This window comes from Mesocricetus auratus, unplaced genomic scaffold (assembly GCF_017639785.1).
Source record: "Mesocricetus auratus isolate SY011 unplaced genomic scaffold, BCM_Maur_2.0 Super-Scaffold_100007, whole genome shotgun sequence".
In the NCBI taxonomy this organism is placed as follows: domain Eukaryota; kingdom Metazoa; phylum Chordata; class Mammalia; order Rodentia; family Cricetidae; genus Mesocricetus; species Mesocricetus auratus.
In genome coordinates, this window is record NW_024429191.1 from 84,003,937 (window position 1) to 84,026,770 (window position 22,834).

The following is a 22,834-nucleotide window of genomic DNA, read 5'->3' on the forward strand; positions in this document are numbered from 1 at the left end:
AGAGTACTGGCTGCTTTTCCAAAGGGTTCTGTTTCCAGCACCCACCCATGGTGGCTCACAGCCATCTGTAATTCCAGTTCTGGGGGTCTCTAACGCCTTCTTCTAGCCTCTGTAGGCACCAAACACATACACACATGCAGGCAAAACCTTCGTATACATATAAAAACAACAGCTGTTATGGCTTGAACACCTGTGTCCCTCCCAAGTTCCCTTACTCTTCAGCGGGACAGTGGCAAATGCTGAGGCCTTTGGGTGATGTGCTCGGGAGCTCCACCCTGACGGACATGATTTGTGTACTTACACCGGGGTTTGAGGCGCCTGCTTATAGATCCTCACAGTGGAGCCTGCCTGCTCTTCTGGGTTCTAACTCTAAAAGCCCTAAGCACGCTTGCCCTGACACCGGGGCAGCCTCTGTCTCTGGAGTCCCTGTCTTTTTTGCCCCTTCAGCTAAGGTTCCTTCTGGAGGTGCTACAACATGGAGTTGTTCGCTTCGTCCCCGCTTCTCTTTTGCTCTACTGAGGGCCAGTCAGGAAGGCACTGGACACACAAGTGCCATAAGGTTCCGAGTTCAGATCCCTAACCCACTTTAAAAAAGCGGGGCACGGTCGGGGCGGTGGTGGCGCACGCCTTTAATCCCAGCACTCGGGAGGCAGAGGCAGGCGGATCTCTGTGAGTTCTACAGAGCTAGTTCCAGGACAGCCTCCAAAACAATAAGGAGAAACCCTGTCTGGGGAAAAAAAAAAAAGCGAAACAAACAAACAAACAAAAAGCTAGGCACGGACTCAGAGAGGTGACTCAGCAATTAAGAGCATCTAGTGCTGATGCAGAGGCCCCAGGAATGGTTCCCAGCACCCGCACTGTGCCGATTCCAGCCATTTGACGCCCTCTTCTCGCTCCCTAGGTCCGCACATGAACTCAAGCAGGCACACACACATACATATTTAAGAAAAAAGGAAAACGGTGAGGCGGCCCACTCCTGTAAGCATGGTACTTATAGGGCAAAAATAGGAGGGTCCCTGAAGTCCATTGGCCAGCCCGTCTAGCCGAATCTGCAAGCTCTGGATTCAGTGAGAAACCCCGTTTCAAAAAATACACGCCGAGGGGCTGGGAAGACGGCTCAGCACTTGAGCTCTCTTGCTTGACCTAAGTTAGGTTCCTAGCACCCATGTGGGACAGCTCACGGCCCTCTGTCCCAGCAGCTCCAGGGATCCAATGATTCCAGCCTCCACAGGCACCTGCACTCTTGTGTATAGAACCACATGCTGGCACACTCACCTACACCTAATTAAAAACAATAAAAAGTCCTCTGAAAATAGATATTGCCACCTGGTGGTACATGCCTTTAATTACAGCTCTCAGGAAGCAGAAGCAGTCAGGTTTTTGAGGCCAGGCTGGTCTATAGAGTGAGTTCCCGGATGGCCAGGGCTGTATACATAGAGAAATGCCATCTCGAAAAAAAAAAAAAAAAATATATATATATATATATATATATGTCAATATATATATCAAAAACAACAAAGCATACTGACATGCCACATGTACACACACACACACACACAAGTAAGCAAAATATAATGTTTTAAAGTAGACTAATACATATGAGCCAGGGAGAAGAAGCAGTCTGTAACAGGGCCTGTGAGACCTTGGCTTGTAGCTAACAGACGCAGTTGCTGCTTAGGGCTGCTTATTAATGACCTTGTCAGAAACAAGGTTTGAGCTCAGTCTTTTTACTAGAAAGCCAAGTGCTACGCTATAGAAGGGGACGAAGTCTCCTCCTGGGATATTGAAAAGATAGAATTAAAAACATAAATTACACTTGTCTGCCTTTGGAGACTGCACATGGCCTTGACCAAGCATCGTATATCCCAGAGAAGGCTTTTGTGAATTATCTCGGAAAAGAACAGAAGGGGTGGGTTCAGAACGGGGTGGGGAACAAGGACGCAGAACACAGATTCCTTTGGTGGTGGAGGGTGAGGCAGGGCGGTAGGCACTCAGCCCAGGGTTCCAACACCAGGGGCTGTGTCATGGGCTTCCACAATTCTCTTCTCCCCCTCCCTCCCCCCTTACCTCCTTCTCTCCCTCCCTCCTTTCTTCTTTCCCTGCTTCCTTGAAGGAGTCCGCTCTCCTCTTCCACCATGTGGGAGTCAGGGATCAAACTCAGGTTGTCTTCGTGGTGGTAAGGGCCTTTACCAACTTGCCCACAGACTCTCACTGAATCTGGGGACCACTGTTGGGCTAGGCTGTCTCTGTCCTACCCTGTCCTAGTGTTACTGTCCCAGACAGCTTCCACAAATGGGTACTAGAAATCTGATGCTCTCTCTCCCTCCCTCCTTCCTTCTCCCCTCTTGTTCGTGTGTGTGTGTGTGTGTGTGTGTGTGTGTGTGTGTGTGTGTGTTCATGCCCATGCATGCAGGCATTTGCATGCTAGGCACACGTGGAGGTCAGAAGACAACTTTCCAGAGCTGGCACTCTCCTGCCACCTTGTGGGATCTAAAGTTAGGACTGATCACCAGGCTTTCTAGGTAAAAGAACACTTGCTGTGTTACCAAGACTGACAACCAAGACTGATAACTAGGGCTGAAACCAAGACTGATAACTAAAACTGACAACCAAGACTGACCCCAGAAACCCCAGAGGAGGGAGAGAGCAGACTCCTGAATGTTGTCCTCTGATCTCCACACACACACTGTGGCACATGTGTTCTCCACACACTTACACACACATCATACACATGCACCCACATTATGCATACACAGTACACATACAATAATAATGAAGAAATATTTTTAAAGGACAAAGTGGGACCGGAGAGATGGCTCAGCTGTTAAAAGCACTGACTGCTCTACCAGAGGACCCAGGTTCAAGTCCCAGCACCCACATAGTGTCTCACAGCCACCTGTAACTCCAGTTCCAGAGGATCTGAGGCATTCTAATGGTCTCCACGGGGACCAGGCATTACACATGGTGCACAGGCATACAGGGAGACAAAAGCCCAAACAAACAAATACATATAAAAAATGTTTAAAAGGACAATGACCTGAAAAAGGGCACAAAATTCCAAGGTTATCCCAAAGAACTACATGGAGAATTCACAATCCTGGGGTAGGTAGGGTAAATCTGTGTAGGGGTGGTGACTCCCTGTGTAGAAGAAGAAAGTGGCCGGGCGTTGGTGGCGCACGCCTTTAATCCCAGCACTCGGCAGGCAGAGACAGGCGGATCTTTGTGAGTTCGAGGCCAGCCTGGTCTATAAGAGCTAGTTCCAGGACAGCCTCCAAAGCCACAGAGAAACCCTGTCTTGAAAAACCAAAAAAAAAAAAAAAAAAAAAAAGAAGAAGAAGAAGAAAGTGAAGCCAGAGAAGTCAGTCTTCAGGTTGGATACCTGTAGAAAAGAGACTTTTAGCTTCTTCTACTTTGGGAAAACACCAAATGGCGGATGACGCTGGTGCAGGAGGACCCGGAGGGCCCGGGGCCCGGGATTAGGCGGCTTCCTCGGAGGCTTTGGCAGTGGCCTCAGGGGCTGCGGCGGTCGTGGTTGAGGCCGTGGCCGTGGTCAAGGCCGTGGGGCTCGTGGAGGTAAAGCCGAAGACAAGGAGTGGATCCCTGTCACCAAGCTGGGCCGCCTGGTTAAGGACATGAAGATCAAGTCCCTGGAGGAGATCTACCTGTTCTCCCTGCCCATTAAGGAATCCGAGTTCTAAAAATCATGCCAGTACAGAAGCAGACTCGGGCTGGCCAGCGGACCAGGTTCAAGGCTTTTGTCGCTACTGGGGACTACAACGGTCATGTTGGTCTTGGTGTGAAGTGCTCCAAGGAGGTAGCCACTGCCATCCGGGGCTCCATCATCTTGGCCAAGCTTTCCATTGTCCCTGTGCGGAGAGGCTACTGGGGGAACAAGATTGGCAAGCCCCACACTGTCCCGTGCAAAGTGACGCGCTGCTGTGGCTCTGTGTTGGTGTGTCTCATCCCTGCCCCCAGAGGCACTGGCATCGTCTCAACTCCTGTGCCCAAGAAGCTACTGATGATGGCCGATATTGATGACTGCTACACGTTAGCCGGGGCTGCACTGCCACCCTGGGCAACTTTGCCAAGGCCACCTTTGATGCCATCTCCAAGACCTACAGCTACCTGACCCCTGACCTCTGGAAAGAGACTGTGTTCACCAAGTCTCCTTATCAGGAACTCACGGACCATCTTGTGAAAGCCCACACCAGAGTCTCTATTCAGAGGACCCAGACTCCAGCTGTGGCCACCACATAAGGGGTTTCATACAAGAAAAATAAAGTGAATTAAGTCTGTTTAAAAAAAAAAAGAGACTTCTACAGAAAGAAACTTCCAGAAACAGAAACCTGTAGAGCTCCCCTGGAGGGGAGTTACCAGCTAAATATGGATTACAGGGAAGGATTTACAGGGAAGGAACACTGCTCTTCCAGAGGACCCAAATTTGGTTTCCAGCACCCGTGTGCTGCAGCAGCTCAAGTCACTTGGAATTCTCAGCACCAGGGATCCAACCCTCTTCTAGACACCTGCATTCACAATGATGGAACACACAAAGGAAGTCCCTAATCTTAGACTCCTGATTGGTGAACATTGGAACTGTAACTTGGCAACAAACTTTTGTGGGTTTTGTGCTTATTAACTCCGATTCTGTTCCTGCACTGTCAGGAGGAAAAAGGCTCCTGAGTCGTTGTCCTGCAGCCTTGATCCATCCAACCTGTTTATATGGTGAGTTTTTTTTTTTGTTTGTTTGTTTTTTTGAGACAGGGTTTCTCTGTATTGTTTTGGAGGCTGTCCTGGGACTTGCTCTGTAGACCAGGCTGGCCTTGAACTCACAGAGATCCGCCTGCCTCTGCCTCCCGAGTGCTGGGACTAAAGGCGTGTGCCACCAACGCCCGGCTATATGGTGAGTTATCAAAGTCTTTGGAACCCATAAGTATTGTCTCTCTCCTTCCTTGTGTTTCATAAGGGACTGGGTGTAACAGTATACACACAGGTGGGCAAAACACCCAAATACATAAAGTAAAACTAAAAACTAAAATGTAATTAAGAAATCTTGCTGGGTGGTAGTAACACACGCCTTTAGTCCCAGCGCTCGGAAGGCAGAGGCAGGCGGATCTCTGTGAGTTCAAGGCCAGCCTGGTCTACAGAGCGAGTGCCGGGACAGCCTCTAAAACAATACAGAGAAACCCTATTTCAAAAAACCAAAAAAAAAAAAAAAAAAAAAAGAAAGAAAAGAAAAGAGAAAATGGTCCTATCTTTACTCTTTTTTCCTGTGCGTGAGAGGGTGGAATTTACCTCACATAAAACGCTTGCACATATTCTCTTGTTGCCATCCCTCACAGGAAGATGTGCTGACGTCTCCCAGTTGGAAACACGGATGTACCCGCCAGCATCCATTCAGGAGACACTGTCACTTCCAGCCTGGCTCCTCAGCAGCAGGATGACAGCCATCGATGAACGCAGATGTACTCAGAACTTACTAGGAATGTGCTCGGAAGGGACGGACACGGCAGCTTCAGCTTCCAGGAGAGAGCCAAGGTTCCAAAATTTATTCTTCCTCCTTTTGTTGTCACAGGCTGGAGGAAAGACATAACAAAGTTCCAGTCTGGCAAAGAAAAACAAAATAAATTGCTATTTGAAATCGGAAGCAATCATTCTGTCTACAGTTCTAAGAAAAATAAACAAATCAAGGAGTGGCATGTAGAGCTGCCCGAACAATGCCAGAGAACCAGAGTTTGAAAAAGGCCTCGAGCCATTGTTTTGGCTCCCTAGGGTGCCACTCTGCCTGGACTTCATGCTCTGGCTAATCCCCTCCCCACTCCCACCCCCGGCACTCCTAGAACCACACGTGCCCTGTCACCAAGTCCTGCAGATTTCAGGGCTCTCTCACAGCATGGGGTCTCTGCCTTAGCCTCACTGAATTTGACCTCACCAACCTGACTAAGCGTGCACCATTTTCCACAGCTTCCTGACTCCACTCCAACCCTGCATTTGGCTAGGTCCCTTCAAGCTACAGCGTTTTGTTTTGAGACAGGGTCTCACTATGTAGTTCTGACTGTCCTGGAAATCATTATGTAGACCAGGCTGGCCTGGAACACGCAAAGATCTGTCTGCTTCTGCCTCCCCTGTGCTGGGATTAAAGGCGTGCGCTATCACATCCAGCTCAAGCTACAGCTTTCTAAAGATAATAAATAGAAGATTATAATGGTGACAGCAATCACTCAAAACTTTTTGAGTGTTTACCATATTGCTTGTATTTTTTTAGAAGTCCAGGAGGAGTCTACCCATGACACACACACAAACACACACACACACACACACACACACACACACACACACACAGATGGAGACGCAGAGACAGAGACAGAGGAGAGAGAGACTGACGCTCACAGAGACTAAATGGCCCATATCTCTTTAAGGGACCCTGTTTAAGTGACACCAATGTTTTTGTACAATAACCAAGGTCTTCATGCATAATTCTTCATTTCTGGATCTATTTTTTGCTTTGAGACAGGGTTTTATACAGCCCAGGCTGTCCTCAAACTTGCAGTGTACCCCCGGATGACCTCCTGCCTCTGCCTCCCAAGTGCAGGGATTCAACCCAGGCCTTCCTGTGTACCAGGCAGGCCCTCTGTCTACTGAGCTACGCCTCAGCCTTGTTTGTCACCTTAGGAGAATTTCCAAGAGATGGAGTCACTGAGCAAGAGAAAGCTTTCCTAGTCCTTGGAACAAACTGTCCCCAAACCTTCCCACCAGCAACTGTTGCTCAGCCTTCACTGCAAGCAGCTCCCCGGGGTGCATGTCTCACAGCCCCCCCCCCCCCCGCCCTGCACACACACAATTACGGCCACTTTGGGCAGAAAAGAACATAAGAATAGTCGCTATTAAATGTGAGAGAAAAATTGCCTGGCTGGGAGCTTTTGAAAGGGAGGCATTTTGTGAGCTTTTGAAACCTAATTACTGTTTAATCAATCCAGCAACGTGCAGACTTGATATTTGCCTGTTGCAGAGGCTGGGAATTGCAGTCATTTTGCCAGTGTTGGGAGCACCCTTCATATGCTTCTCCAGACTCCCTTCCCTTTTCAGATAAAGCCAGCAAAGGCCCTCCTCCTCTTCCACTTATCTAAGGGACAGTCTCCCTCAGTGGACAGCAACTTAACAGAGTCTCACAGGGCAAGCAGGTCTTGCTGCTATGGCCCACAGTTGTGCTCCTGGAACTCGCTCTGTAGCCCAGGCTGGCCTCGAACTCACATAGATTCACATGCCTCTGCCTCCCCAGTGCTGGGATTAAATGCGTGCACCACCAACGCCAGGCTGAAGCTCCAGGTTCCTAACTGCCACATTTCCCGTCCTTTCCTCTTCATCCAACAGTGGCAAGGGAGGTGTCCCTGGAAGAATTGCTCAAAGTTTGGATCCCCCATGGGGCTTGGATACAGCTCAGTGGTAGAGTCCTTGCTTAGTAAGCGCCAGGCCCTGGGTTTGTCCTAGCACAGAGTTTGCACGCAGCTGCCCTGGAGAGAGAAGCCCCCACAGAGCAGCTCATTCTTTTCGGCTTGTTTGTTTGTTTGTTTGAAACAGGGTTTCTCTGTGTAGCCCTGCCTGCCCTGGAACTAGGTCTTGAACTCAGAGATTTGCCTGCCTCTGTCCCCAGAGTGCTGGGACTAAAGGCAAATGCCACCACCATCAGGGAAGATTTTTTTTTTATTGTAGATATGAGGTAGAGTAGAGCCAGAGGCATCTGGAAGAATCCAAATCAGGGAGAGAAAGTACTAGATTGGCTGGGCGGTGGGAGGCAGAGGCAGGCGGATCTCTGTGTGTTCCAGGCCAGCCTGGCCTACAGAGCCAGTTCCAGGACAGCCTCCAAAGCTACAGAGAAACCTTGTCTCGAAAAACAAACAAACAAAAAGAAAGAAAACAAAAGAAAGAAAAAAAGAAAGAAAGAAAAGAAAGAAGCAGATTGAACAAAGCCAGCAGACGGTAGCTGGGCATCAGAGAAGCAGGAGCAGGACAGAGAAAGGACAGCAGAGAGGAGGGAGGAGAGAGTCACAGAGAGACCAAGAGAGCATAGCTGAAATAGCAGGGCTATGAGGAGAATGAGTAGCTGTGAGGAGGAAAACCAAGGAGCTGTGAGGAGGAAAACCAAGGAGCTGGAGGGAATTAAGGGTAGGAAAAGGGGTGAGAAGGGCCAGGATGCCCTAACCCTAACCCTAACCCTAACCCTAACTGTAACCCTAACCCTAACCCTAACTGTAACCCTAACCCTAACCCTAACCCTAACTGTAACCCTAACCCTAACCCTAATCCTAGCCCTAGCCCTAGCCCTAACCCTAACTGTAACCCTAACCCTAACTGTAACCCTAACCCTAACCCTAATCCTAGCCCTAGCCCTAACCCTAACCCTAACTGTAACCCTAACCCTAACCCTAACCCTAATCCTAGCCCTAGCCCTAACCCTAACCCTAACCCTGGACTTAGAAATGTGTAATTGGCACTTGAGATACTGAGGGGGCCTAGAGGTCAGTGTGGGCTTTGGTATGCTAATGGGCACCCCTGGTAGCCATTTCTCCCTTCTGCCTTTTGGAATTTGGGGAAATGGTTCCTTTAGACCTGACAGAAACTTCATACATGAGGTCAAGTGTCCTATGTAGGCCATCCAGGCCTTCCTTCCATGAGTGTATCTATATGGCGAGTGCTATCCGTGGGTCCCTGGGCCACCACAAGTCTTAGTTAGGCTTTCTATCGCTGTGATAAACACCACAACCAAAAACAACTTGGGGAGGGCAGGGTTTCTTTCAGCTTACGCCTCTCAGGTCACGCTCCGCCTTTGAGGGACACCAGTGCAGGAACTGATGCAGAGGCCATGGAGGAGCGCTGTTTCCTGACTTGTTTCCCAGAGCTTACTCTGCTTTCTACACCGTCCAGGACCACCTGTTCAAGAACGGTACTGCCCGTTTATGGGAGGACCTGCCCGCAATACTCATCAATGAAAAAAGCTCCCCACAAGCCTCCGAAACAATACAGAGAAACCCTGTCTCGTAAAAACCAAAAAAAAAAAAAAAAAAAAAAAGCTCCCCACAGACTTGCCTAAAGGTCAGCTTTATGGAGGCATTTTCTCAAAGACCCCTCTTCCCAGAAGCCCCTCTCTTGTGTCAAGTTGATGTATTAGTTTACCAGCACTGCCACACTCATTTGAGACACCCAAAACCAAGTGTAAACCGGGTGTTGCATGCTTTAATCGCAGCACTGGGGAGGCAGAGGCAGGAGGATCTCAAGGCCAGCCTGGTCTGCCCAGCTAGTACCAGGCCAGCCAGAGCTACAAGTAACAACAGCAACAACAAAAGAAGTAGTAGCCCTACTACTCACCAGAATGTCTCCACCTGACAGTAGTTCCCCCGCCCCTCAGCACCTACTGCTAAGTGCCTTAAATAAACAAAACAGAACAACTCATGTAGTCCAGGCTGGCCTTAAAATTGCTAAGTGACTGAGGCTGGCATTGAACTCCTGATCCTTTTGTCTCCAACTCCCAAGTTCTTGGTGTGAGCCACCACACTTGGTTTTATGCCATGCTGGGGAATAAACCCAGGGCTCTGTGCATGTTGGGTACGTGGTCTACCCACTGGGCTACACCACCACTCGCCTGCCTTTCAAAGCCAAATGGAATAAACCAGTGCTTTCCCCACCTTCTGTAGCTCCCTCAGCTGGAGTGGACTCTGAAGATGTCAGCTTGCTGCCCCACCCCCACCCTAACCTGACCCCCCCCTATGCCCCATCCTCATCCTAAACGTCACCTTCTCAGAACAGTCTTTTTTTTCTTGTTTCTTTTCTTATTTTTTGTTTTTCTTTAGTTTTTGAGACAGGGTTTCTCTGAGTAACTGTCCTGGCTGTCCTGGAACTCATTCTGTAGACCAGGCTGGCCTCGAACTCACAGAGATCCGCCTGCCTCTGCCTCCCGAGTGCTGGGATTAAAGGCATGCGCCTCCAATGTCTGGCTTCCCCCTCTTCCTTTTCTTGCCTTGTCTTGCTTGGTATCAAATGTCGGTTGTAAACCCAGTTCTCCAGCCTCCCTAGTGGACCACCATGTCTGGCTCCAAGCCCCCTCTCTAGGTGCAAAGGTCTGTGTCTGAGGACCACTTTCACCACAAGGGCCTGGGAATTGATCTGAGGATGGTGGCTCCTCAGGCTTCTCAGAAAATGCTGCTTTTACCAGCTGTACCTTTAGCATTTGGTTTTTTTTTTTAAGTCTGGGACCCAATGCAGGGTCTTCTGTTGCAAGTATGCATGCAATCCCAATAGTCCCAATTATCTGTCCATTCATTCATTCATTCACTCATTCATTCACATGTGTATTGATGGACGACAGCCCGGGCCAGCCTCAGACTCATCATCATCGTGTCCCAGCTTCCCCATAGCCACCACGCTCAGGTTTCGTTAGTCTCTGACACAGGACACTTACTTGCTCAGTCCTTCCGGTCTTTCCCCACATGGCATCTGTGTTAGTTGTCTGTCACATTGCCGTGACAGGATAGCTGACTAAAGCACTCACGGAGGGCTTGGCTTTGGTCCACAGCCTGAGGGTCTCACACCCGGGGAGCAACAGTGGCGGGGACTGGAGGCAGCTGGCCAGTGCTGCTTGAAGTGCGGAGGCAGACGGAGATGAACGCAGGTCCTCAGCTCCTGTACCCCTTTCCCTTTCTGTTGGTTTTGTTTCTGTTTATCTTATGTGTGGGGAGGTCAGAGGATAATTGGGAGGAAGGGATTTCTCTGTCCACCTTGTAAGTCCCAGGGTCAATCAGGCCTCACCATTCTGAATCTGTCCAGTTGAGAAACAGAGTGAACAGGTCTGCCGACATATGGAAGTTGGTGGAGTGCTTGCTTGCCTTGACCGCGGGTGGCCCTGGATTGTGTAACCCCACCACGACATAAACTGTAATTCCAGGGTTTAAAAGGTGGAGGGAGAAGGATCAGGACTTCAAGGTCCAAGACAGTTATGCTAAAACTGTAGTTATTTTAAATACATTTTCAAATTCTTCAGGATTGTGTCCTAGGAAAGTAAATGTTAATGACATATTCTGCCACCAGGTGGCGATCTCAGCATCCCGTGATCCTTAAAGGCCCTTGGAAAAGAGCCTTTTAAACCTGAAAACCCGTTCTTTGTGCGTCATGCCAGGCCCTAAAGATGCTGGAAGCAGCTGTGTATTTGTAAAGATACACTGTGTCCTTTCCAGAAGCTTCTCATGAGTCACCCAGGTTTGGCTTTGGTAAACACCGTGTCGGGTGGGTCAGCGGGCACCCTTTGAGTGACAGGAGTTTGGAGACAGTTTGGGCCTGTGCACAATTAGGCAACGTCACTGCCATACTCGGCAATGAAGGTGATCTCGTCTATGGCTCGTCTGCTCCCTCCACCCCCTTGGCCTCCTTGTTCCTGCACCACGGTCACCTCTCCTAGCCGTCCCCTCTGCCTGGAATGCCCTTTGTCCAGATATTTCTCCACTAATTCCTTCAGCCTCCTTGGGTCCTCCGCAATAGAAGTAATAGGAGCTCTCAGTCACTGACCAATCCCTGCAGTCCCAGCTTCCCCTCCTGCCTCTGGGATCACACGGTAGCCTAAACTGCCCTCTACCTTGAAGCAATCCTGCTTCATCCTCCCCAGTGCTGGGATTACAGGCATGTTCCTCCATGTCCAGCTTCAAATTGGCTTAAGCAGGCTCCCCTGAACTCCCTACCAGAGGAAGGTTGCCCCATAGCATCCCACACACGCCCTGTCTTCCACTTCCTGGCTCAAATCTTTCCCCTGTAGCCTTCAACATCTCCTCTCACATCAAATAGCCTATATCCCAGAGAGAAGGGCTGTCCACCCAGCAAATTCACCTGGCTTGATTGGCACCAGGAAATTGTCTGTCACTGAAGAACAGGGATAATAGTTGCTTTCCGATGCTGCTTAAAAAAATTAAATTGTTCTTCATCCTTTGGCATTTATTTTGGTTTTTTGAGACAGGGTTTCTCTGTATTGCTTTGGAGGCTGTCCTGGAACTAGCTCTTGTAGATTATTATTATTGTTGTTGTGTTTTAGAGATGATCTCACTATGTAGCTTTGACTGGCCTCAAACTCACCATGCAGACCAAGCAGACCTCAGACTCACTATGTAGACCAGGCTTGCCTTGAACATATGTAGAGACCCATCTGCTTCCATCTTTTGAGTGCTGGGATTCAAGGCATATACCACAGTACAGAGCAGTAACCATTATCTTTTAATAAATGTCAGTATCTATTTTATATACCCCTCCTGGTCTTTTAACATTTTCTTTCTATTTGAAGGTTTTCTGGGGTATTCATTTACTTTGTTTTCTGTCTGGTGCTCTTTTGTTTATTTATTTTGAAAAGACTTATTTTATGCTTATGACTGTTTTGCCACTATGTGTGTATGTCCATGTACCATGTGTGCCTGGTGCCCTCGGAGGCCAGAAGAGGGACTCTCAGAGCCCCTGCAACTGCAGTCACTTCTGTGAGCCATCACGTGGGTGCTGGGAACCAAACTTAGGTCCTCTGCAAGAGCAGCCAGTGCTGTTAACCATTGAATCATCTCTCGATTTTATTTTCTTTAGGTCTGGGTGTGTGTTTGTGGGCGTGTATGTGCACCTGTGCGTGCAGTACCTGCAGAAGCCTGGGACGGGCTTCAGAGCCCTTGGAGTTGGAGTTACAGACTTTGAGGAGCTGCTTGATGTGGGTGCTGGGATCAAACTGAGATCCCCCGCCCCCATCCAGCAGCAAACACTTTTACTGAGCCGTCTCCCAGATACTTGTTTATTTATTTGAGACAGAGTCTTGCTAAGGAGCCTTGGCTGGCCTCACAGTAGTCCCCCTGCCTTGGCCTCCTAGGTGCTGTGATGACAGGGATGTGCCACCAGGGCCAGCTTCTGGTGGCTTTTTGATAAGTAAAAGTGGCTGTGGTTGTGTCTGAAGGTGGTCCCTACCACTCTGAATTCCTTGACCCACCTGCAGCTCCCCCGACCCCGCCCAATGTGGTTTTCTTTCCTCTGGCACTGGTTCTGCCGGTTTGACCATCTTTGGCTGTAAGCAGGCCTGGGGCTTGAACCCCCGAGTTCAGTGGCCTCCGCCTTTGCTAAGGTTTCAGTGACTCAGTGAAGCAGGGGGATGACATGAGGAAGTGGTGGGGCCTGTGAGGGCTGCAGAGATCATTGCGGGTGCTGCACTCTGGGGGAGCTAAGGTAGTTCTCAGTGACCCGGATGCAGTCCTCAAGAGAGTAATTGTGGGCTGGAGAGATGTGCCAGACGTTATGAGCCCTTCCTGACTTCCCAGCACCACATTGGGTAGCACACAATTGTCTGTAAGTCCATTACCAAGGAGTTTGATGCTCTCTGTTGGCCTCCACAGGCATCCATACACACATGGCACAGGAAAACACTTTAATAAAAATAATGAAAATTAAAAAAAAAAAAAGAGCCGGGCAATGGTGGCACACGCCTTTAATCTCAGCCCTTGGGAGGCAGAGACAGGCGGATCTCTGTGAGTTCTAGACCAGCCTGGTCTACAAGAGCAAGTTCCAGGACAGCCTCCAAAGCCACAGAGAAACCCTGTCTTAAAAAAACAAAAAATAAAAAAAGAAAGTTGAAGTTGGGCAGTGGTGGCACATGTCTTTAAGCCCAGCACTGGGAAGGCAGAGGCAGGTGGATCTCTGTGAGTTTTTCGACTAGCCTGGTCAACAGAACGAGTTCCAGGACAGGCTACAAAGCTTCACAGAGAAACCCTTTCTCAAAAAAAAAAAAAAAAAAAAAAGTTGAGGGCTAGAAAGATGACTCAGCAGGTAAAGATGCTTGCCGGGCAAGCCTGGTGACCTGAGTTCAAACCCCAAGCCCCATGTCAAAGCAGAAGGAGAGAAACAGTGCCATAGAGTTGTTCTCTGACCTTCAGATATGCACAGTGACATGTGTATAGCCTCATCCCCAACAGACATCACACACACACACACACACACACACACACACACACACACACGCACGCACGCACGCACGCACGCACGCAAGCATGCACGCACGCACGCATACACATAATACAAACATGTGGCTCCATGGAGGAGGACATGAACCAGTCACATGAGGTACGGTCTCTGCCAAGGCTGCAAGAGGCAGAGCCTGGAGCTCCTCCTCTCTGGGTGCCCTGACAGCAATTCTCAACCTTCCTAATGCTGCAACCCTCATGTTGTGGTGACCCCCAATCATAAAACTATTTTCATTGCTACTTCATAACTGTAATTTTGCTGTGAGTATCTGTGTTCCCTGGTGGACTTAGGCAACCCTGTGGAAGGGGTCGTGACCCACAGGTTGAGACCCACTGCTCTGGAGGCAGAGGTCCCTCCTTGTAGCTCCACCACGTCACCTTGGACTCTGTAGGGTTTGTGCATGTGGCTGGGGGGGCAGGAGGACGCTCAGGGGAAAAGACCACCACCTGGCTTCTGAATGAACAGCCAGCCCTGCCACAAGGGTCCAGAGAAACCCTGTTTGGCTTAAGTCTGTACTTTCAGATCCTTGCTCCAAATGTGCAGAGGTAGAGGATGGACCAAAAGGACTCCAGGGAGAAGTTTCAGGGTAAAAAGAAAGTGTGGGCCTGGGCAGTGGTGGCACACGCCTTTAATCCCAGCACTCTGTGAGTTTGAGGCCAGCCTGGTCTTCGAAGAGAGTTCCAGGACAGTCTCCAAACCTACAGAGAAACCCTATCTCCCGAAAAACCAAACAAAACAAAAAAGCAAGTGTAAGCCAGAGAGATGGCTCAGTGGTGGTCAAAAGGTGTCTCACCTTATGCTTGCAGGGGCTCAAGGCGGGGACCTGGAGGCAGGAACTGAATCAGAGGCCACAGAGGAGCAAGGAGCCCTGCTACTGGCTTGCTCCTCATGGCTTGCCCAGCTTGCTTTCCATACAACCCAGGACCAGCTGCCCACAATGGGCTGGGCGGGCCATGCCACATCAATCACTAGGTGCTCGCTGAGTTTGATCCTTGGGACCCACATGGTGGAAAGAAAACTCCTGAATGTTGTCCTCCGATTCCACCTAGGTAGTATGGTGTGTGTGCATGAACACACACACACACACACACACACAAATCAATCAATAAAAAGAACTTGCCCTTTTGTCAACTTTTCGTCTAAAACTAACCTTCCCAGAGAAGCTACCCGCACAGGACACACTGTCTGTTATTGCTTTGGCTTTGAAATGGGGGGTCTTGTTTAGCCCAGGCTAGCTACATAGCCAAGGTTGACCTTGAAGTTCTGACTACTTGGCTCTACTTTCCCAGTACTAGAAGTACAGGTGTTTGTCATCACTCCAGGTATCTTAGTTTCAATCCTATTGCTCTGAGAAAATACTCTAATGTGGGAGAGCACCTGGAGAGATGACTCAGCAGTTAAGAGCACTTGTTCCTGCAGAGGATCCAGGTTCAATTCCCAGCACCCACATGACAGCTCACAACTGCCTAGAATTTCTGCTCAAGGGGATTTGATGCCCTCCTCTGACCTCCTGGGGGACCAGGCAAACACATGGTACACCTATACATGCTGGCCAAGCACTCATACACGTAAAATAAATAAACCTTTGAAAAATGTTAAAATACCCAACAGAAAGCAATATGGGGGTAAAGGGGCTTCACCTTGTCTCACAGTTGCAGGCTACAGTCCATCACGGCCAGGGAGTCACAGTGGCAAGAGCTTGAAGTGGCTTGCCACATCCGTGGTCAAGAGCAGAGAGAACCAATGTATGTATGCTTAGCGCTTAGCTGGCTTTCTCTACCCTTCTGTAGTCCAGGGGTGCAGACCCGGGAATGGTGTTACCCACTTTCAGGCTGGGTCTTTCCACAATGATGAAGGCAATCAAAATAACCCCCCACAGACGTACTCGCGGACCAGTTTGATCTAGACAATACCTGTGGAGGCACTCTTCAGGGGGTAGGTTCCAGGTTGACAAGTTGAAGAAACCTTCACACCTGGGTTTGTGCAGTGGGGGAGGGGTGGGAATAGAGCCCAGCACTTCCGAAAGTCTGTGAAGTTGTCTTCTGTGTATATTTGATCCTTGGTGGATTATTTTTCCAAGTATTCGTTGGGCTCGTTAGAAAAAGAACACCTTAGTTGCTGCCTAATTACCTCCTGGTCTAGTGCACTTCAAGCAAAGCATTCTGCCACCTGAACCACATCCCCAGCCTGGGGCACACACTTCCGGTCAGTGTATGGGGGCATGGCGGAGCTTCTAGAGAAGGCGTCCAGTTCAGGCTCACTTCCTTTTCCCCGGACCCTGCAGGGGTCCTGACAGTGGGGAGAGTTTTCCTCATGTTGCAAACTCTGGTCCCTACAGCACAAGGCTGAAGGAGGGAGTGTGGGCATACCAGAAATGAGTGAAACAGTCCCTGGCACCACACCAGACAGCCTGTGCCAAGATAGTCCAGGAAAACCACACCCAGAACGGCACGAAGTAAGGCCGCAACCAGGGACTTTTTCGTAAAAAACCAATGAACAGTAGGAAAAAATAATCTGCAAAGGGTGAAACATATGCGGAAAATAATCTTACAGAAAACGTTCCCATGTGTTGGCCTTTGAAATAAACCACTGGGAAAGTAAAACTCATCAATAACTCCAGCTCTGCTCTGGCTGTTTCATGTGGGGAAGAGAAAGTGAGAACTGACTGGAAAGAGGAAGGGAAAGAAAGAAGCAGAAGAAAGAATGAAAGACGGCCCGGCCCTTTGGAGGGAGAGGCCAGACCAGTGAGAGTTTGAGTAAGAGTTTGAGGCCAGCCTGGGCTACATAATGAATTTCAAGTCCAGACCAGCCGGGACTAACGAACTACACATAGTGAGACCCCTCCCCCATCTCAAAATAAAACAGAATAAAAGTAAAATTTAAAACAAAATGAAAAACAAGAAAGCCTGATGGAGACTGGGAAGGCAGGGAAGTTGGGAAAGCGCTTGCCTCGCAAGCCTGACAATCCAAGTTGGAGCCCAGAACAGGGCAATGCGCCCAGCTGCCATTGACCACTGTGAGACTCTACCCAGAGCAGACAGAGCTGACGACACCACTGTGAGACGACTCTAGCACAGAGCAGACAGAGCAGCTCAGCTCTGACACCACTGTGAGACTCTACCCACAGAGCAGCTCAGCTCTGACACCAGAGGCAGCCCTTGGAGCTACAATTACTCTATGTGGTCCATCTCAGAAGATGACACTTAGATCACTGGAGAGTAAAAATCAATTTTATTTAATACAACACCCCTCAGGGGCCCTGCAGCCGGGTGGCTGAGACAAACAGGGAAGATGATGTTAGATATGAATGTTCCACGGCAACATGGAGGCAGCTCCCATCCCCCACTCAGGCCACCCTTGGAAACAGCCCAGGACCTCAGGAGACCGTTTCTTTAGCGGGGAATAAATAAAAGAAAAATTAGTGAGAAAAGTACACATTTTCTTTTATTATTAAAAAAAATGCCATTTGCTGTAGGCAACCATTTCTCCTCTTTAGGCCTGCAGCAAGGGAGAGGAAAAGGGAAAAGAAAGACCCGGAAAGCAGTTAAAGGACATCTGAGCTCGCTCTCCCCAGTCTAATTTTCACCTGCTTGTGGCTTGCCTTCAAGCTGCCGCTCCACAGGCGCTCCTCCCAGTCAGCCGCCCCACCCCCACCCCACCCCACGTTCGTGAGGGAAGCCACCATACAGGCCACAGGTGACTGTCTGAGCAGCACTGTATACTTCCAAAGAGCAAGGCCTGCCCAGAAGGAAAAAGAAAGACAGAAAGAAAACAAAACAAAACAAAATCTAACCCCCGGAGTCCAGACCATTCGCTAAAAGTAACTAACTGACTACAGGACAAAACCACGCTTCCTTGTAGGAGGCACGTGAAAAAGCACGTTGTCTCTCTGAGATGCGGCATTTGAAATTCAAAATATTCCAGGGGTTTGTTCACCCCGAACCTCCTCTCACTCTTCCAAATTGCAAGGATGCTTGAGCTTGGAAGGACGGTCAGGCTGGCCACTAAACTGCCCCGCTGATTCTCTTTATACCCAACATTAATAAGGCAAGAGATTTAAGAATGGATGGCTCGGCCTGAAGAAATGCTACTTTCAGCGTGGGCAGGGCCGGTTCCTAAATAAGTGCGCAGGACTCTTGGAATACGGGAATCGGCTGCTCTTCTTGGGACGTGGGTGCCCTCCCAGGCACGTGCACCTGTCGTGGCTGTCTTAAGTTCCATCAAGCGAGCCGCCCGTTCTCTGCAGGACAGAAGACAGGATAAGTTAGGCCACGCCCTCAGGACTAGAGAGCACCCTGGAGAAGAGAGTACAGCAGAAGGGAACTGCACAGGGGCTGGGGATGGGGGCCCTTGGGTTCAGCGTTTGCCAAACATGTAAGAGGCCCTAGGCTCCACCACCAGCACCACATATGGTACATGTCTGCAATCCCAGCACCCAGGAGGTGAAGGCAGGAGGCTCACACGTTCAAAGTCCAGTTCTAGGCTAGCCTGGGATATGTGGAGATCTTGACTCAAACCAACAAAAACACTGCAAGCTTTGCCACCATCCTCCGGGAACCTGACTTCTAGGGCAGCGGTGGTCCCCACCCATCTTCTGTTCTCTCCGTGGCTGCTCTGTTAGAGCTGCCGTCTCCAGCCCTGCACCCTTGGTGTACTTGTACTTCATTTTCAAGTCACCACAACCGGTACCCACGTGCACCGGTGTGGTGTCCATAGGCACTGCACGAGGGGGGGGGGGACGACACTGTCAGGCACAAAAGATCTCACATATGGCTCCAGCCAGGACCTCATGACCTCCAGCTAACACAGCGCCCTCCAGTCTGCCTTTGTTATGTTTTTGTTTTTGAGGCAGAAACTCACTCTATAGTCTGAGCTAGCCTGAGGCTTTCTGTAGTCCTCTGGCTTTAACCTTCCCAGGGTTGGGATTGTAGGTGTGAGTCACCAGGCCATCTAAGGTCCTTAGATTAGCCTTTTAATTAAAAAACTTGGCTAGGCATGGTGGCGCATGCCTTTTTATCCCAGCACTCAGCTGATAGAGGCAGGTGAGTTCAAGGCCACCCTGGTTTACATAGCACAGACTGCTAGGGCTTTCTGGCTTCAAGCCTAGTGAAAATTATGTCCACACCAGGTTCAGGGAGAGACCCTGTTTCAAAGGAATAGGCAGGCGGTGTAAATAATACACACACACACACACACACACAAATCCTTTAAAAAAAAAAGGTCTAGAGGACTAGTGAAACTGCTCAGTGGGTCAAGGTGCTCATTGCCAAGGCTGATGAACCAAGTTCAATCCTGAGACCCAGAGGGTTGAAGGAGAGAACCAGCTCCCAGAGGTTGTCCTTTGACCCTTGTATGCTTGTATATATGCACAAATAAACGCATAATAAGAATTTAAGGAGAATAGTCTGGAGACCAATTGTGGTGACAGTTGCATAATAATAGGAATGTACCTCAGGAAACTGAATTCACTTTTTTTTTTAAGTTCTGGGGAAGGACCTCACACTGCTAGGCATGGGCTCTGTCACTGAGCCACAAGCCCAGCTCTTGAACAATATATATATATATTTTTTTGGTTTTTCGAGACAGGGTTTCTCTGTTGTTTTGGAGGCTGTCCTGGAACTGGCTTGGTAGACCAGGCTGGCCTTGAACTCACAGAGATCCACCTGCCTCTGCCTCCCAAGTGCTGGGATTAAAGGCATGCGCCACCAACGCCCAGTGTGAACAATATTTTTAACAATAATACAGTGGTTAATTTTGGGCTGCATATGTTTTACTATAATAAAAAATTAAGGAAAAAAAAAAGCCAAGCATGGTGACAAATGATTACAGTCCAGCACTCAGGAATGTCAAGAGTTCAAGGTCATTCTCAGCTGTATAGACAGCTCCTAGCTAACCTGGAGACCCTGTCTCAAAATAACAACAAGCAGAGCTCCAAATGGTAGCTTGAGTCACCCACTCACCTCCTGGAACCAGGACCCTTATCTGACCTGGCACTGATCTCTACACTGAAGAGTACAGACTCTGCCCCAAGGATCTCATATTCCATCAACGATTTTGTGTTTGTTTGTTTGTTTTTGTTTTTCGAGACAGGGTTTCTCTGAGTAACTGTCCTGGCTGTCCTGGAACTAGCTCTTGTAGACCAGGCTGGCCTCGAACTCACAGAGATCCGCCTGCCTCTGCCTCCCGAGTGCTGGGACTAAAGGCGTGCGCCACCACCGCCCTGCTCAACGACTTTGCATTTGCGCGTGTGGACAACGAGAGTCTATTCAGTTGTGTGAACGTGGACCTGTGCACTACGGGTTCATGTGCAGGCAGAAGGTAGTCTCACTAGTTTGAGACAAGGTCTCTTAGTGTTCACTGGTGTTAACTGGCCCAAGAGCTTCTAGACGTTCCCCACCTCCCATCCCTGCAAAGGAATGCTGGGATTACAGATGTCCGATTTTTATAAGGATTGTGGGGATTTGAATTCAGGTCCTCACTCTTGTCATGCAAGGGTTTCAACCTCCCCACCCTTCAGCAATTACTGGGCATCAGCACTGCTATGAAGTAGTCTGGGGAGAGTGAGGGCATCAGGTACTGAGCAGAGAGTGGGTCACAGAAGTGGCTTGAGCTGACTGAGGATTTTGTAAACTTGAAGGGCAAAGGGCTGGGCATGCTGGGACATGTGGGAGCAGAGAACCCTTGAGAACGGCGAGCCCCAGAGAACAGGAAACGTCGGAGCCCACTGTTCTGAACCCTCCGTGGACACAGGACTCCGTGCTGTGAGTAGAACTCCCAGAATGGGAACAAAAGAAGATTGTAAAGGTTGCCTGGCATCTTGGGAACCTGATGGCCAGACTGCCTGGCCTCCTGAGGCGGGAGCCGAGATAGTCTGTCTCCATTTTGTTTTGCTGGCTCTGGGGCTTCTAGAAAATGATGCAGATCTGAGAGGCCCAGCTAGAAGGCCAAGGCTCCAGCTCCCCCTTCACCAGGAGAGAACTGCACAAATGGGCCAAGAGAGCTGTGTGGCCCCAGAAGACTGGAGGCTTGCCAGCGCTGGCAGCTGCCTTCTGCCATTTCCTTCCCTCTCCCAGAGAAGGGAGACGTGATCCTCGTGTCCAGGCTCTCTGTAGGCTCCTGACCAAGTCTCTCCCCAGACGCCTCTGTTCTCCCTCTCTTTAGGCAAACAACACTCTAGATAATGCTGTGGGTCCAGCTCCACAGACAGGAAGGGCTGGGCCAGAAGCAGGGCCCCAGGAACTTTGCAGTAAAGGTTAACACACCCGCAATGAGGACTGTCAGCCACCCACGTTCAGCTATGGAACTGCCCTGCTTTCTGCTCAGAATGTGGTGCCAAGTAACCCCAAAGGCCCTCTGATTCCATCTCCCCTCCCTGATCCCTAACTCCTAGAGAGCACCCAGCATGAGCACTTTCTGTCTATGAGGGCTGTGCCCAGTGCTCACTTAATCCCTGCAGTATCTAGGTTGAGAAGTCACCAAGTTTATAGATGTGGAAATGGGGCTTGGGAAGATGGCACAGGCCTGAATACTGACATGAGTTCTACCCCACAGTACAAGGGAATGGACTCTTGAAAGTTACCCTGATTGCATCATGAGCACATCTGCATTCACACACAGACACACACACACATGCACACACACATACATACACACAGACACACACACACAGACACACACACACAGACACACACACACACATACACACATAAAAACAGACACACACACAGACACACACACACAGACACACATAAAAACAGACACACACACACACACAGACACACACACATACACACATAAAAACAGACACACACACACATACACTCATAAAAACAGACACACACACACACACACACACACACACACACACACGGAATTTTTTAAATGATAACTGATCACAAAACAGAATCTTACAGATTAAGCTCCTAGTTAGGGCAACTCAGGTTTAAATGTGGGTCTCCAACGCCTATACCAAGATTTGGCTTTGGTTGAATCCTAAGCCTTGAGTGTGTTTCCCCGTGTGTGGGTGTCGGGGGGGGGGGCATTTCAAAAACAAATAAAGTAAACTCTTAACCACATCCACTGATGCCAGCACTTGAGGAAAAGACGTTTAAAGGAGATAAGTTGTTCTCTATGATTGCTTGGGGTTTGCAAAGTATCTATCTCACTTAACCCTTAAGAAAAGCCGGGCGTTGGTGGCACACGCCTTTAGTCCCATCACTCGGGAGGCAGAGGCAGGCGGATCTCTGTGAGTTCCAGACCAGCCTCCAAAGCCTACAAGAGCTAGTTCCAGGACAGCCTCCAAAGCCACAGAGAAACCCTGTCTCTAAACACCCCCCCCCCGAAAAACAACTTGAAGAAAATCCCAGTAGGCAGATGCTATTGCAGATGTCACCATCCCTTGCATCATCATTATCACCAACATTATCATCGCCATCATTGTCATCTCCATCCCCAGCATCACCGTGCTGCCACCACCATCGTTATCATCATTACCACCATGGTCACCACTGTCATCCCCATCACCATTATTACCACCGTCTCGACTTGGCAGCTAGGGGTGTTTAGGCTCGAGGAAGTCTGTAGAACTGGAACCCCACTCTCCAGCTGCCTCAGTCCCCTTCTGGGGCAGGTCCTATCACAGCCCAGGCCCCTGCTGGCCCTGGGGAAGGAGGGAAGGGAGCCATAGCTGGCATTGTCTTGTTCCCTAAGAGTCAGGGTTCTTTTCAAAACCTGGAGGCCTTCACGGGTCCAGATTCCCCTTCTTCCCTTCAAGTACAGGCTGTTCCCTTCCACGTTATCTGTCTGAGTGGGCCACAAA

General features: G+C 49.5%; 1 protein-coding gene, 1 long non-coding RNA gene and 1 pseudogene across 7 annotated transcripts in view; 1 reads left to right on the forward strand and 2 right to left on the reverse strand.

Moving 5' to 3' along the window:
- Window positions 1–1,346: 1,346 nt before the first annotated feature.
- Window positions 1,347–15,041, reverse strand: LOC121141537. Its single transcript, XR_005878468.1, has 3 exons — window positions 14,810–15,041; window positions 5,293–5,602; window positions 1,347–1,448 (listed from the first exon to the last, which is right to left on the reverse strand). It is a non-coding gene; the product is annotated as an uncharacterized LOC121141537 (long non-coding RNA).
- On the forward strand, window positions 3,427–4,295 carry LOC121141536 (annotated as a pseudogene).
- Window positions 15,042–17,228: 2,187 nt separating the features above from the next.
- The window catches only part of Pecam1 (platelet and endothelial cell adhesion molecule 1), a 56,746-nt gene continuing 51,140 nt past the window's right edge, over window positions 17,229–22,834 (reverse strand). For all 6 annotated transcript variants that reach the window (XM_040749954.1, XM_040749958.1, XM_040749957.1 and 3 more), the window contains one exon: window positions 17,229–18,256. In XM_040749954.1, coding sequence (XP_040605888.1) covers window positions 18,227–18,256 — 30 coding nt within the window. In that variant the 3' untranslated portion in view covers window positions 17,229–18,226. The remainder of the gene's footprint in view (window positions 18,257–22,834) is intronic.